The sequence below is a fragment of the Procambarus clarkii genome, chromosome 20 (assembly GCF_040958095.1).
Source record: "Procambarus clarkii isolate CNS0578487 chromosome 20, FALCON_Pclarkii_2.0, whole genome shotgun sequence".
Taxonomy (NCBI): domain Eukaryota; kingdom Metazoa; phylum Arthropoda; class Malacostraca; order Decapoda; family Cambaridae; genus Procambarus; species Procambarus clarkii.
In genome coordinates this window covers 45,027,548-45,043,868 of record NC_091169.1, presented here as the reverse complement: position 1 = coordinate 45,043,868, position 16,321 = coordinate 45,027,548, and the positions used below count along the sequence as shown (strand labels likewise).

Sequence of the window (16,321 nt, the reverse complement as noted above, 5' to 3'; positions counted from 1 at the left end):
AACTCGCACCATTGCCCACCAAAATATCACCTGCAACTACTGTATATGCAACAAAAGATAAGTAGTTCCTTAGTGTTTGTGTTTATCGACCAATCTCCACGAAACAATAGAAACTGGGATAGTGGCACACGCCACCCCTTGCGGCACATTGTGGGCATTAAAGGGAGAAGCGCAGAATCAGGAAAGACCGGCGGAATGACCAGCACGGTAACAGGGCCCGGTGATGCGCGGAACCAATTACCACGTAACGTGGTGGTGGGGCCCCACAACTGGTGCAAGGGCGGGTTGGACATGCATGTGAGTGGGAAAGAATGGCAAGAAACAGTAGCTGCCTCACACGGGCCAATAGGCCCTCCGCAGGTCCACTGTACTTATGTCCGTATGTTTGTTCGCACAAGGGGACACAGGAGGTAGTGAGCACCCAAAGGAGCCACAGACACTAAAAAGAACCAGATCAACGTCAGAGGGGAAAGGAAGCGAAAAAAGCACCACAAAGCCATGTGGAGAAGGCAGACGCCACCCACAGGAGCAAACATGAAGACAGAGCCCAAAAGGCTCAGGAAACTGCACAACCGTCAATTGACAGGAGAGGCGGGGCCCAAGAGCCAGAGCTCAACCCCGCAAGCACAACTAGGCAAGCACCCCACCAAAAGTGAGAACCAGCACTAGGCTGACAGTAGTGCCAGACAAGACAACCTCACCTGCAGAGCAGACACACGACCGTACCACAACACAGGCGAGCCAAATAACATACAGTACTAGGAGCAGCACTAAAGGTGTGCCCGAAAGCCATGCATACTCGAGGCAGTAGGCATAGTACGTACCTTTACCTGAATAAAACGCAAAGTCGAAGGAGAAATACGGCCAGAGGCGCGCGCCCTGCAGAAGACGAAGCAGTACAGAGGGGGAGGAGGCGGCGCCACGCCAAACCATCCCACACCAAGAAGCAGAGGAAGAACAAAGTGACACCCCCAGATATAAATCCAAAACACCCTCAGCATCCAGAGGGCCACGACTAGAGGGAGAAACGAGCAAGAAGCCGTAGAAAACCACGAGACACGGCGCGAACACACGAGCATACCGCCCGTAAACAAAACGCACACCGCGGCCCTAGCACATGAGGTACGAAACTCACCACCCGTCCACCGGGAGGCGTGGCTCGTACACCAGGCAGACACACAAATTGTACACACAAAGTACAGACATCGTACAAACACCAGGAAGGCGTGCGGAACGAAGACAAAGAACGCTGAAACTGGAAGTAGAGACGACGCGAAAACAAAACAAGGCGAAAACAAAGCAAAAGAAAACAGATGATGGAAGGGAACCAACAAGGCCGACAAAAGACCCGAGGGAAACCACATCGAAAATCAACAGACATTCCAATAATATTGGAAGGTACGAAGAGACTCGCGAACCAACGAGAACCACGACAAGCACCCCTGACCAAGGAACATGCAGGGACAACGATATGAAGCGGGTTTAGGCACTGTGTACTAGGTCAATATAGAAATCCATCAATGTTTGTTTCACACCTTGTATGGATGTACCTTACCTGAACACTTTTTTTTTTTATTTTTTTTTAACAGCATCGCGACGTAAGAGCGAAAAGGGTAAGGAAAAGGGGGTGAAACACACCCCCAGGAACGACGGGACCGACGAACCCGAAGGAACACGGAACCGAACCCGAAGGAACACGGAACCGAACCCAGGGAGGGGCATACCTGAAAACAACAGGAACACAGAGGGAAGGAACAACCCCACTGAGGAACTGCCAGCCCCACACCAAAGGTACAAAGACACAAGAGGGGCAAACGGGGCCGAGGCCCCCAGGCAACCCCTCCCTAACCCCGGGAACCTCTACGGCATGACCCAGGGCCGAGCTGCACCCCCAAAGCCCCAGCTTAACAAGGAAAAGCCGGGGCAGCCGTGCAAACACTAATGAAGGGAGCCCACTGGTCAGACCCATACGGCACGGCTGGAGGAACCGACTCGAATGCCTCCGCCGCCACCCCGGAAGAGGAAAACCCCCGAGACTGCCCGAGTCTCAACCCAACCAGACCCCGCCCCAACCCCGAAACCCGTCTATGGTTTGGAGCAGGAAGCAAGGGAGGAAGTGAGCAGAACAGAAGGGGAAGAACAAGAAGCGGAAGGAGCCAGAGTCGCAGCAACTCCCACCCCCAAGTCCAGACCCCAACCACCAAAACGGGGCAGCCTCGGGGCATCCGGGGCCGCAAACAACCAAGAGCGTTGCAGCAACATACACCCAGCAAGCAATGCTGCAGCCGCCTGCACCCGATTATCGAGACCAGTGGGCTGGGTGAAGGAGAGCACGTACCGACAACAATCATCGGACGGCTCCGGGTCAGAAGAACAAGGACCCAACAGGCAGCATGGAGGAGGCACAACCGGTGAGTGTCACCCTGAGACAATGGGACAGATCAACCATCAAACTCACAGGACGCGAGGGGGACTCCGGGGACACACCTAGAGGATCACAAAGCCCCCATGGGGTTTCCCAGGGCCCTTAGCCTTTGGTACACGCTAAGGGAAGCCCAGGCAGGGTACCGCGAACTGGCGCCCAAATCTACCAACAAACTGCTAAAGCTGAACCCCCGGGACGTGTCCACTCACGGGGGCCAAACGGGGAGTACCACCAACAGAAGAATTCGAAAGAAAATCACCTAGAACAGGAAAGGGGGACCATAGTAAAGGCAGACCCCCCACCAGGCAAAAACAAAAACAAAAGAAAAACCCCGCAAGAGGACAACGTACCCAGGCGGAACAGAGCCGGCCGCTGTTAATGGTGAAAACTAGCTGTGCAGTACCCCGCGCCCCTACCAGTGACGAAAACTACCACCTACCCAGAGACAAACCAGGGCAACAAAACTCCAGCCGACTCCAAGGGCGGCCCAGTACCGAGCAGTAAAGGACACAGCGGAGGTAGAACCCAAGGCGACTTGTGGAAGGTGGCCCCAAGCCCCAAGGGCAGTACTTATAGGGCACCTAGGGAAGATAGCCCTAGGCACATGCAGCCCGAGTATCGTGGAATCTTACTCCTGGCTCACACCCCACCGGTAGAGACAGTCCACACCACAAGGCACAGAATTGAAACAAAAACCGGAGCCAGAGGCACTCGACCAGCCAGTAATACCATCAGCCAAGAACTGCCAGTTGGATTGCCGGCGTGGAGGGTCTGGGGTTCCCCCTTTCCCCTCTTGGGGAGGGGGGGGTTGCGCAAACGGTGGCGCGGCGACGTGATGACGTCATGCTAGTTTGATAATTTTGTTTGGGGAGTTCTGTCCACTCGTTCGGCTTTCGGTAGCAATAATTTCACCAGAATAGGGGTTTGTTTTGGGGCACCTACCTTTCTGGGTGCCTGTCCCGGTCGATGGCAGACATAGAATGCTCCCAATCACAAGGGGGTTTCTATAGGCCATTGCTCCTCATGCCTCTCTGAGGGGGCCAGGTTCTGGCTCGTGGTCCCCGGTAGGCAAGAACTCCTAGCACTTTGACTGATGCCAGAAAGTTATACATATCCATTCAGCCTGGATAGCTCCGGGGAGCCGACGGGGCTCCCCCCCAGAAAAGCAAGCCCAAACACTCAGCACAAGAATGTAAAATGTTTGTTTGCGAGTGCAAACACTCAACCCAACGTAAACACAACCAGCAACGCCGCCCCACGGATGGGTAGGAAGCACTCCCAGAAGAGCAAAATGGCTACCAAAACAAATAACTAAACCGTCGCAAAACATCCAAACTGAAGTTTGGATGTTTTGCACCCGACGGATGGTTGCGCACAATGCAAAGGTGTGTAATGCACGCCGACAAATATGGTAAACCATAGCAGAAGCAGAAGGGAAGGGAAGGAGCATATTGGACATGCTAATATGCGTCCTGAACACCATCCAAGCGCCCTACCCCAAAAGAAGCCAGACCTGGGACTGAGTAGTCATCCAAAAGAAGGGACAATAGACCCAGGGGTTCAGACGGGACAAGTCCAGAATGAACCTCAGGTCTGCACAGTCCCGTTTCCGGACAGGAAACAGACGGGAAACCCACCTGAGGGACGTCGTCGTTTCAACCATGCCCAAATGCACCCACTCTGAGATGACCTGACAGAGTACAGGAGAAAATGCCTGCCCCGCCAGCCCCGAACCCCCGAAGGAGGAAGAGGGACCACCCAGTGCCACCGCAGGTCGATCGAAACAACCCGAAAGGCCCACAAATCGTAGGATCAGGCATGAGCAAACAGAGCGATCCTCCCCCCATCGCCCCATCTATGGGACAAACTGCGAAAGGGCCGACGTCCCTTACGTGAACCTGACCTTCGCACAGAGCAATCACCGCACCGACCTGACGAAGACGGTTCCGAAGGCTGCGCCGGCTCTAAAACTGGCACCACTGGCCTATCACGATAGGAGGAACCCCGAGCCCTGGGTCGACCCTTCCGGGAAGACCTCCCATGGGCCCTGCTGAAGAACCAACAACTCTGACATTAGACAACAACTGGAGGAAACTGCCTGCAGATACTGCCCAACCACAGAGTCCGCAAACAGCAAGGGACAAAAAGACGACGAAAACCTAAAAGCCAGAGCCCAAGCAGATTACAAAGAGGTTGCGAGCACCACCTGCCAACACATGAGACGAGAAGCAAAAAACAGAGACACCGCATCCCGCAGGATCGGCGCAAACAGCTTCAACAAGGCAGATGACGCACGTGCCACCGAGACCAAGGCATCAGACCCAGGAACAGCTCCAAGTGCCTCCACATCCTCTTCAAGCTAATCCGAGGACAGCTCCAGAAGGGTAAAGAAACACAAGATCAAAGCCAAAAGGCCACAAGCGCACAAGTCCTCAGCAACCAGTGCAGCCGAAAGGGTGGAAACCTGCATGTGAAGCTGCACGATGCCAACATCCCGAGGAAGTGCAGGGGTGAATAAGCATGCATTGAGGTGCTCAAACTCGTCCCCCAGGTAAACCTGGACCACCGTCAAACCCTCACGTCATTCAAGTGTGCGGGAACGACAAAACATATGCCAAGCCTCCAATGAAAAACCAGGGCAGTCTGCAAGCCAAGACAACTCCAGAACCTCATAACGAACCCAGTAAGGAGACGAAGATACTAACCCGAATGAAGACAGATCCATTAAAGAGGCGAAATCCGGGATGCGGGAAGCCGATAACCTCCAGAAGGACTGGACCAATGGACCCGAAGGGTCACGGAACTGAACCCAGGGAGAGGCTGACACCAAATCCAACTCGTACGCGGAAGGGGGGAAGGAAAACCACACTCCCTGTAACAGCAAGCCCTGCTCAGAATGTACAAAAACCCAAGTGCGGTCCAACAGGGTCCAAGGCCCCCCAAGTCAATCCCCCCCCCCCAGCCCCAAGAACCTCCACAGTAGGACTCAGGGTGAGCCATTCCCCAAAGCCCCGGCCTCAAAAGGAAAAGCCAGAGCAGCCAGAAAAGCAGGAAGGAAGGAAGGGGGCCAACTAGTCAGACCCAGATGCTTCGGCAGGAGGAACTGGCTCGATTGTCTCTTTCACCACCCCAGAAAGGACATTCCCTGTGACAGCCTGAGTCTCTGAATCAACTCAAACCTGCCCCAACTCGGAAACCATCAGACGTTTTGGAGCCGGAAGCACGGGGGGGGGGGGGGGGGGGAGGAGGAGGAGGAGGACCAGAATGAACCACAGCAGGGGTAGGACAAGGGGGGTGTGGGCTGAACCAAAGTTGAAGCGACTAACACCCCCAAGTCTGGGTCCCTATAACTAAAACAGAGCAGCCTTGGGGCTTCTGGGTCAGCAACCAACCTAGCGTGCTGCAGCAACCTAAAATGAGCTTGCAACGCCTGAGCTGCCTGCACCCGAATAGTGTCATCAGTGGACTGGGTGTACCGAGTCACAAACAAGCAACAAAATTCACAGGATTCTGGGTCGAAGGTGTCACCGACCCAACAGGCAGCGTGATGGAGGCATAAAGGGTGAAGGTCACATGGAGACAAGGGGACTAAGCAACCCTCAAACTCGAAAAAGGCGAGAGGGGACCCAGGGGTCACTTCCATTGGACCCAAACGTCCCCACAGGGTTTCCCAGGACTCTAAAGATGGAACTCATGCTAAGGGAAGCCCGGGCAGGGTACTGCTAACCGGTGCTAAAAATTACCAACAAAACTGCTAAAGCTGCCCCCCACCCTCCTCCCGGGACATGTACACTCACAGGGGCCTAGCGGGGGACCATTAAGATGCAATCGGGTGAGACTAAAACCAAGGGGCAGACCCCCACCAGGCATGAAAACAAAAACAAAAGAAAACCCCCACAAAAGGACAACGTACCCAGGCGGAATAGAACCGGCCACTATGAGAGGTTATAACAAGCTGCACAGTACCCTGTTCCCCAACCAGTGATGAATGCTACCCCCTACCCAGAGGTAAACATGGGTGCATGAAACACCCCAGCTTAATCCAAGGGAAGCCAATCACCAAGCAGCAAAAGATCTTGTGGAGGTAGCCCCCAAGGTGACTTGTGTTAGATGGCCCCAAGCCCCAAAGGCAGTACTTACTGGGCACTTAAGGAAGGGGACTGTAGACCCATGCAGCCCAAGTACTTGTGAATATTCCCCTGGCTCGCACACCACCAAGGACAGCACTACACCACAAGGCACAGGACCGGAATTTGGGAGCCAGAGTCGCACGACCTTGCCAGGGTCGTGCTTAATTCTTATTAAAATAAAAGAGAAACTTTTGTTTGAAAATGTTGCCAGTAGCTTTTAGATTTGTGTCAAGTACTGTATATAAAAACACAAATATAAAACAAACCTGGCTTAAACATGCGCACTGTAGTTATATTTTTTCCTGCTCGCCATTCTTCAGCTGTTATGAGAGAGACTGCAGGCAGCAATGTCACAAGAGGTTGACTTGTTGGCCATGAGGACCGTCCCACCTCCACACTCAGCATGACACTTCCGGAATTGCCTGCAATTTATTTTTATCTTTTACAAGCTGAAAATGAAACACTAATGAAAGAGTAGGATTGCCACTGTACACATGGCTTCCACTGCATAAATTATTCATAGTATTTTAATATAAATTTTCTCCATTTCATTGTAGTTAACACTTGATTTCTGGAATGGCCCTCTCATAACTCCCAGTAGTTAACTCACAACTGTGCCTGAGCAGTGAAAGCCAACTTTTCTGAAAGGGAAACCAAAGATTAATAAAACAGAAAAATGGAGAGAGCTGAACCAAGGTAGAAGACAGCAGGAGAGAAGATAATGTGGCAGAGGAACTAAAGGGAACTAACAGGAGAAAGCACCAAGCCATTACGACTGTATAGCACTGAGAAGAGGTCAGGATAAGGATTTGAGATGGGACAGGGGGGAAGGAATAGTGCCCAACCACTTGGACAGTCGGGAATTGAACGCAGACCTGCATGAAGCAAGACTGTCGCACTACCGTCCAGTCCAATTGGATGGGAATGAGGCAGAGGAGCATAAGCTCTCTGCTAAATGCTCAAGTGCCACACAAGCAGTGATTTTTAGGGACATCCAACAAGTAGCAAAAAAAAACACTAATCAGATTGCCTTGTCTCCTGAGCCCAGATATTGCCATGGATATAGAGTATTTGTAAAGAAAGCCAACAAAACAGCAAATTTTGACACATCATGAGAGCAGGGATAAACCACCAGTTGGCCGAGTCAAACAACCTTCAGGACCTGACCTGGGAGAGATTGGTCTTGGAACAAGGAATGTGCGGTTCGTCTAATTACCCAAAGCCACCCAAATATACTCAAAGCTATCCAAAGCTTCCTAGTACAGTATTATGTAAATAATGAAGAAATATGATGTATTTACTCACTATAATGTTGGTACTGAAGGTAGAACATGAAAATGCATATTTTTACTCTGAAATAATATAAATTTATAACGAAATTAAATGAAACTAAGTGGCATGAGAGGCCATAGGAAGTCAATGATCCAAGTGACAATGTTGTGGAACAACTTATCCAAGATATATTGTTGCCTGCAAGTTATATTAACACTTTCTCACTCTTCGAATGCCCCTGGCATCCACAATTTTTCTCTAGAGTCCAAGTCGTGGACGCAAGCGGCGTCCAACATTTTAAAATATTTGTTAAAAATTTTAATTTTATCCGGTCAATCTGGGAGAGGTTTTAAAATGAGCGCCTTTAGATTGCGCACAATTTGATACCAAAATGAAAGATGTAACACAAAAATTGATGTCAGAACACTAGAAAGATTATAAATACTTTTTGTTCCAAATTTTAAAATATTTGTTAAAATTTTATTTATTGTGCTATTATTATGGGACTAGTTTTAAAATGCTTGTCTTTAGATTGCCAACAATTTGATACTAAAATGAAAGATGTAACATGAAAATTTATGTCAGAACACTGGAAAGATATAAATAATTTTGTAATGATGAGCGTCCAAAATTTAAAATATGTTAAAATTCCATTTATTGCTCTATTATTATTATGGGACTAGTTTTAAAATATGCACGTTTATATTGTGAACAATTTGATACCAAAATGAAAGATGTAACACGAAAATTGATATCAAACTAAACGAGTATACACATTAGGTTGTGGTGTGCCAGTTGGTGCTTGTTCATGGGTAACTTTGGGCTTTGCTGCGGGGATTCACGCTGGACTTTTGGACCTTATATTCACATATACCTGCTGGGAATTTTATTGTGAACACAATGATACTAAAATGAACGATGTAGTACGAGAATTAAGGTGAGAAAATTTAAACAAGTGTACACATTCCAGTGTACACTCAACTGCAAGCTTAACCACACGCTCAACCGCACACTCGCCCGCACTGCCAGGAGTATGACGTCAAAGTCTGCAGCGCGCACGCTCCAGGTGCGATAGTGTTAAGTTTGGTTTGGATAGGTTAGGTTAGGGTTTGTTAGGTTAGGTTTTGTTAGGTTAGGTTTTGTTAGGTTAGGTTTGGGTAGATTGATTAGGTTAGATAGGTACAGAAGGATGATATGCCAGCAAACAATCTCCAAGCAACAATGTGTGTTGGATAAGTTGCTCCACAACATTGTTGCTTGGACCATTGACTTGCTTTGGCATCACTGGCAGTTTAGTTCTGCCTAATTTCGTTATGAAATGAAACTTTTTCTGGGTAAAAATATGTTTTTCTATGTTCTACATTCAGTACAGTACCAACATTATAATGAATAAATATATCATATTTATTTATTACTAACGTATTGTTAGGAAGATTTGGGTAGCTTGTTAGGAAGCTTTGAGTAGCTTTGGGTAATTAGATGGACCCAGAATGCAAGAGAGCAAGTCAACAGAGCATCAACCCACACAGTACGACATGCACGTAAAGAATGGCACATCATAACCACAGGACAGAGTGTATGATGCACTTCCAATCAGATAAACCAGGCATCGACATACGACAGACCCCTCTGAAAGGCAGACATTTCAGTCTTAGTCAAATAAAGGTAAAGGCTTAGAAGGAAATGTAGACCAGGTCAAAAGAAACAGAAACCACACTTTTAGAAAAAAGCATGAATCTCCTCAACTTTATAGCTGCAAGCAAGCACTAGTAGAAAAGCTGCCTTAAAAGTAAGAAGTCTTAACTGATGGAGAAACCTAAAAGTGGGAGAACAAAAACAACAACACTTTATCCAGCGACCAAGAAGGCTTTAAAGGGGGAAGTGGGGTGATAAACTAGCCGGGGGTGATAGAATGCCCAAAACAATAGAACAAAAAGGGGGAGTGGGTTGGCTGGAGTAAAGTCAGCAAGAGATGTTCTGCCAAGGCCAAACAATTTGAGAAACAGTATTTTTCATCAACTGGGGATCAAAGAGGTCAGGAAAGAAGAGCCAGGAAACAAAATATATCACACTGACTGACAGCAATGGTATATATAATACCAACAGGTCCTCCACTTGACCTACCACATGTGATGGTAAACAAGGCCTAAAAAACCATAGACAAAGATTTGTGAAGAACCATGAAAAGTCATACAGATATAGGTCGAGCCAATGATCCACTACGAGGGGCAGAGAAGTGGGAAGAGAATAGGATTGGGGCATTAGGCCAGAAAGATTTGAAACCATGGCTGAACTGGCTACATGAGAGGCAAGAGAAGGTGGGGTATGGGGGGGGAGGAGAGGTGGGAGGGGGGGTATGGGGGGGAGGAGAGGTGGGAGGGGGGGGGGTGCAGCCACAACAGGGGCAAGCACGGCAGAGATGGGGAGGTTATCCTAGCATCCCAGACAATGCCCAAGCAAGTCTGAGCTTGAAAAGGCATCGCCTGAGATTTCTGCCAGTTTCCCAGAGAGCCAAGGCAGGCCAACAAAGGAAGGACCCAATCCTTGGCCAGCAGAAAAACCAACTGACTGAGGGCCTAGATCATGCAAGTCATTTTGGTGAAGATTTTGAAAGTGTGGTTTGGACCAAATAGCAGAGTCCAAAAGTTATACAAGAGGCACCCCACTCTGAACCCCAATCAATTCCTGAACTCCCAGTGCATGGAAACTTGCCAACTGGCATCCAAAGAGCCAGGAATGTGAGCCAAGAGGCACTTGAAACCACCTGGTGAACCTATGTCATAGTGGTCAATCGGAATGTATTACAAAGAATGTAACAATTGAGAACAGACAGGTTCAAAGTGAAGCATGGCTTCAGAGAATCTCACTTTGGAAAAGGAAAGTAATGGGATACACTTTGCAAGAATGGGGATGTTGCAGGAACACCCCTTGTCGCTAAGACAAAACCATCGAGGACCTCTAGACGCTATTCGATATGTCCACCTATGAATCCTTCAACCAAGCATGCTAAAATATATTCAGTCAACCCCTACCACACCATCACTGGGGCATACAACAAAACAGCTGAGTGAATGCCAAGAATGTACCTACAGCAGAGCCACAGGGTGCAAAGGCTAAGCCTAACATACCTAAGAACTGGTGTACCAGAACCCCTACTCCAGCCAAGAGCCTGATAAGCACAGACACAGGATTGGCGACAAGATGGAAAAGGAACCAGTCCCGACAATTGAAACAGCACCCCACTCTGAACAGTCGAGTAGCTGAAGAGCAGCACCTGCAGCCACCAGAATACCACAATAACCTCCTTCTCTGGGAAAAGGAGTGTTGAGAGCAGAGTAGCAAACACCAAGGAAAAAGTCCAAGTAGACTCCTCAAGGGAATCTTAAAACAGCAAGCTGGCAGGCACAATAACCCACACAGAAGTCAATCACTGCATCCTGCAGGAGCAGAGTGAGCAATTTAAGGACAGCATCCACAGCTGCAGTAGCAAACCACAAGTCAGGTGATGAAGGGTCTGACACTAAAGAGCCGAGATTTGTTCAAACTATCGGTCAGATTATTTGACTTTTAATCTTTCTCATAGAGATATTGGTTGTTTCATGATGATCTATAACTTTCTGAGCAGTTCACTGTGTTAGTGGGTTGATCTATGATCTCCATAGGTTTCTCTTGCCCCTTTCATGGGGAACTAGATATCAGCCCTGGCCACTCATAGGCAAAGAGAGTCTCAGCGACCTGACATTTGTGAATGGCCGTGTGGTGCGAAAACCATAATCTCTGGGGAACAACTGAGAGGGTCATCATAGAGCAAAAAGTTGTGCAGTACTTTAATAATTATGTTACTGCTTAGCTCAACCTTTCACCTTCTTTACTGCATCAGATAAGTGCAATTCTCACACTCCTAACTGGAATCACTCACATTGTGACCAAGACCATTCAAAATAATTAAGCTAACATCCTTTAGTTTATACATACTGTATTTCAGATATAAACAATTAAATTTTGTGAATATGTTGGTAATATTAGCATAACAATGGGAAATATTCTTACCAATATCAATATAAGTAATTGTAGTGGCTCGTTCAAGCTGCAAGTCTGCCTGCAGTCGGCTCACCTTCTCAGTGGGGTGACTAAGCCATGAACCCCGGCCATGAACCAAGTCCTCCACTGTGTGCTTGGGGTCCTGTTGAGAAAGACAAGCTAACTATAAGCGAGTATAGCTAATCATTACAAAACTCCAGTTCAAATTCTGGTTGAGTTACTGCCGGAACAACCGTGGACATCTTCAAAAGAAAACTAGATAGTTTTCTTCAAAGGGTGCCGGACCACCAGGCTGTGGTGGGTATGTAGGCCAGCGGGCCTCTCCAAGTCAAGCTTGGTCTCGGGCTGGGCTTGGCAAGCAGAAGAATTCCCAGAACCCCCATCAAATAGGTATCAAATAGGTATCAAATAGGTTAATGATTAGAAATACAAAAATAAAATTACTACCCAGAATGACCAGCAGTAGTGCTGCACCAGTCTTATATGTGGTACCTCCTCAAAAGCATTAGAGAAGTAAGCAGAGTTGCCTCACACTTAATTCGTATTGATGCTGAGACTGATTCCTGAGCAGGGCAAAACATTTGGGTACTTTTCCTTATTCCTAATGCTTTTGTTCACCGATCAGTAAATAGATACTGTACCTGGAAGTTAGTCAAATGTTCGCTGCCTCCTGAGAAACAACCAGTCATTGGCCAGATGGACCATGATAACCCGAAGTCGCCCAAGGATTCTGTCTCCAACAGTGGGATATCAACACATCTGTTTCTCTAGTACTACATCTGGTAACGTTATTCAACTCTCAGTGACCTCCAGAATACAATCCAGATCCTCAAATTACTGCTGGGTGCACAGAAGTAAAGGGAGTGAATGAACAATGCCCATTCACCCTCCTCCCTCCCCCCACCCAGGATTTTAACACAGGCCACAATAAACTAGCAAAATACTGCAAAATCATATGGAGTTTTTTTTTTTAACAAAGATTGTTAACTAATTGTTGAACACATATACAGAAAATAGTTGGGTTGGGTTTGAGCTGGGTCAACTTGCAAGGTAAGAATGCTAGGCCTATCCAATACACCTTAATAACCTTATTTATTTATTTTATATATATATATATATATATATATATATATATATATATATATATATATATATATATATATATATATATATATATATATATGTCGTACCTAATAGCCAGAACGCACTTCTCAGCCTACTATGCAAGGCCCGATTTGCCTAATAAGCCAAGTTTTCATGAATTATTGTTTTTCGACTACCTAACCTACCTAACCTAACCTAACCTAACTTTTTCGGCTACCTAACCTAACCTAACCTATAAAGATAGGTTAGGTTAGGTTAGGTAGGGTTGGTTAGGTTCTGTCATATATCTACGTTAATTTTACCTCGAATAAAAAAAAATTGACCTCATACATAATGAAATGGGTACCTTTATCATTTTATAAGAAAAAAAATTGAGAAAATATATTAATTCAGGAAAACTTGGCTTATTAGGCAAATCGGGCCTTGCATAGTAGGCTGAGAAGTGCGTTCTGGCTACTAGGTACGACATATATATATATATATATATATATATATATATATATATATATATATATATATATATATATATATATATATATATATATATATATATATATATATATATATATATATATATATATATATATATATATATATATATATATATATATATATATATGTTGTACCTAGTAGCCAGAATGTCGTACTCAGCCTGCTATGCAAGGCCCGATTTGCCTAATAAGCCAAGTTTTCCTGAATTAATATATTTTCTCAAATTTTTTTCTGTTAATTTTTCCTAATTTTTCTGTCAAAGTGTGACAACTTTGAAGTGCAATAAGTTGACCTGATACTACATAAATTAAGAACATATGAAGAATAATGTATAGTGTGCATGTAAAATTTTAAACAATAGAGAAGAAAATAATGGCTTTTAAAATGAGAACTTAAATGGAAGAAAAGACCAGTTTATGAAATAACCAAAGAATGCCTTTCATTTGATGTCCTCTCCTTATTCTGATCATTATCGTCCTTGCTCTGCTTTTTTGTGCCTTGTGTGCTATCACACTTCCCACTTGTTTAATTTTGTATCGTTAACAAAAGGATGGTACTGTAAATAACACCCACCCTGTCCCTCCAGGTATCACTGTGTACAGGAGTCTTAGCAGGTGTGTGGAAAAAGGCTAATATAGTTCCAATCTAAGAAAGTGACAGCAGGGAAACCCCCCTCTATTATAGACCTGTATCATGGATAAGTGCAACAGTCAAAATATTGGAAAAATAATTAAAACTAAATGGGTAGAAGACCTGGAGAAAAATGATATAATATCAGACAGACAGTATGGTTTTTCGATCTGGAAGATCCTGTGTAATGAATTTACTGAATTTCTATGATAGAGCCACAGAGATTTTACAGGAAAGAGATGGTTGGGTTGACCATCTATCTGAACCTAAAAAAGGCTTTTGACGTAGTTCCACATAAGAGGTTGTTCTGGAAACTGGAACATATTGGAGGAGTGACAGGTAGGCTTCTAACATTGCTGAAAAATTTTGACTGAAAAATAAGGGCAATAATCAGAGGCTATGTATTGGATTGGAAAAATGTCACGAGTGGAGTACCTCAGGGTTCAGTTCTTGCAGCAGCAATGTTTATTGTCTACATAAGCAACCTACCAGATGGAATACAGAATTATATGAACATGTTTGCAGATGATGCTAAGATACTAGGGAAGATAAGAAACTTAGACGATTTTCACGCCCTTCAAAAAGATATGAACAAAATAAGTGTATTTTTTTGGATACGATCCAAAATAAGTGGATCCTAAATTATTCGTCTCAAAGCCCTCCATATATACTCACTAGAAAGAAGACGAGAGAGATATCAAATAATATACACATGTAAGATACTGGATGGCAAAGTACCAAATCTACACAGTAAAATAACAACATACTGGACTGAACAATATGGAAGAAAATGCAGAATAAAACAAGTGAAGAGCATGGGTGTCATAGGCATAATCAGAGAACACTGTATAAACATCAGAGGTCCACGGTTGTTCAACACCCTCTCAACAAGCATAAGAAATATTGCCAGAACAACCGTGGACATCTTCAAGAGGAAACTAGATTGATTCCTCCAAGAAGTGCCGGACCAACCGGGCTGTGGTGGATATGTTGTCCTGCGGGCCACTCCAAGCAACAGCCTGGTGGACCAAACTCTCACAAGTCAAGCCTGGCCTCGGGCCGGGGTTGGGGAGTAGAAGAACTCCCAGAACCCTATCAACCAACCAGGTATCAACCAGGAATGGAGCACGACTTGGCAAATGGAATTTAATGAGAATAAATGACATGGAATGTGGAATAGAACAACATAGATCCCCCACAACCTACAAATTATGTGAGAAATCATTAAAGAATTCTGATAAAGAGATCTAGGGGTGGTTCTAGATATGAAATCTATTACCTGAAAACCACATAAAGAACATTGTGCGAGGAGCCTATGCTACACTTTCCAATTTCAGAATTGCTTTTAAATAAATGGATGGTGAAATACTAAAAGGTGTTAAGTCATGCAACTAAATGGCTCCAGAAACTGAAGGACAAGAGCTACGAGGAAAGGTTAGAGGCATTAAATATGCCAAAACTATAGACAGAAGATATAGATATAGATAGATACAGATTGAAGAAAATAGAATAAAAAAGAAAATTTTGCCCAAAACGCTATGCGTATTAGTGGCTTTAGGTATTGTATGTATTAGCTCATCATTAAATCCAACATTATGTTTGTAAATCAACTATGTATGTACTTTTCCTGAATAAAAATTTATTATTTATTATTATTATTATTATTATTATTATTATTATTATAGAGGCAATATGATCACTATGTACAAAATAGTAACGGGAATCTATAAAATTAATAGGGAAGAATTCCTGAAACCTAGAACTTCAAGAACAAGAGATCATAGATTTAAACTAACTAAACAATGCTGCAGAAGAAATATAAGTAAATTCCCTTTCGCAAACAGTAGTAGACGGTTGGAACAAGTTAGGTGAGAAGGTGGTGGAGGCCAAGACCGTCAGTAGTTTCAAAGCGTTATACGACAAAGAGTACTGGGAAGACAGGGCACCACAAGCGTAGCTCTCATCCTGTAACTACACTTAGGTAATTACCAATTCCGAATGCCACACCTCGCCTTACTAGGCTGCCTTACATATTCAAACAGATGCTAGGCTTAAAAATAAAATTAAAGCTATATACTAACCTGTGAAGAAAATGAGGCAACATACTTCACACGAACTGGTGGCATCCTAAATATAAAATTTCTGGTTACTTTTACGAAATAATACGAGGACGGGAGCTACACCATTGTTTGTTTACGTTTTGCTCTCTCCCGCCACGGGGGGCAAC

General features: G+C 45.3%; 1 protein-coding gene across 1 annotated transcript in view; it reads right to left on the bottom strand.

The window, feature by feature from the left end:
• Positions 1-16,321, bottom strand: part of LOC123755302 (uncharacterized) — a 144,200-nt gene extending 127,879 nt beyond the window's left edge. The window contains exons 1-3 of the mRNA XM_045737791.2: positions 16,176-16,321; positions 11,878-12,010; positions 6,822-6,977 (exon numbers count right to left, since the gene is read on the bottom strand). Of these exons, the coding sequence (XP_045593747.1) occupies positions 6,822-6,977; positions 11,878-12,010; positions 16,176-16,220 (334 nt within the window). The 5' untranslated portion in view covers positions 16,221-16,321. The remainder of the gene's footprint in view (positions 1-6,821; positions 6,978-11,877; positions 12,011-16,175) is intronic.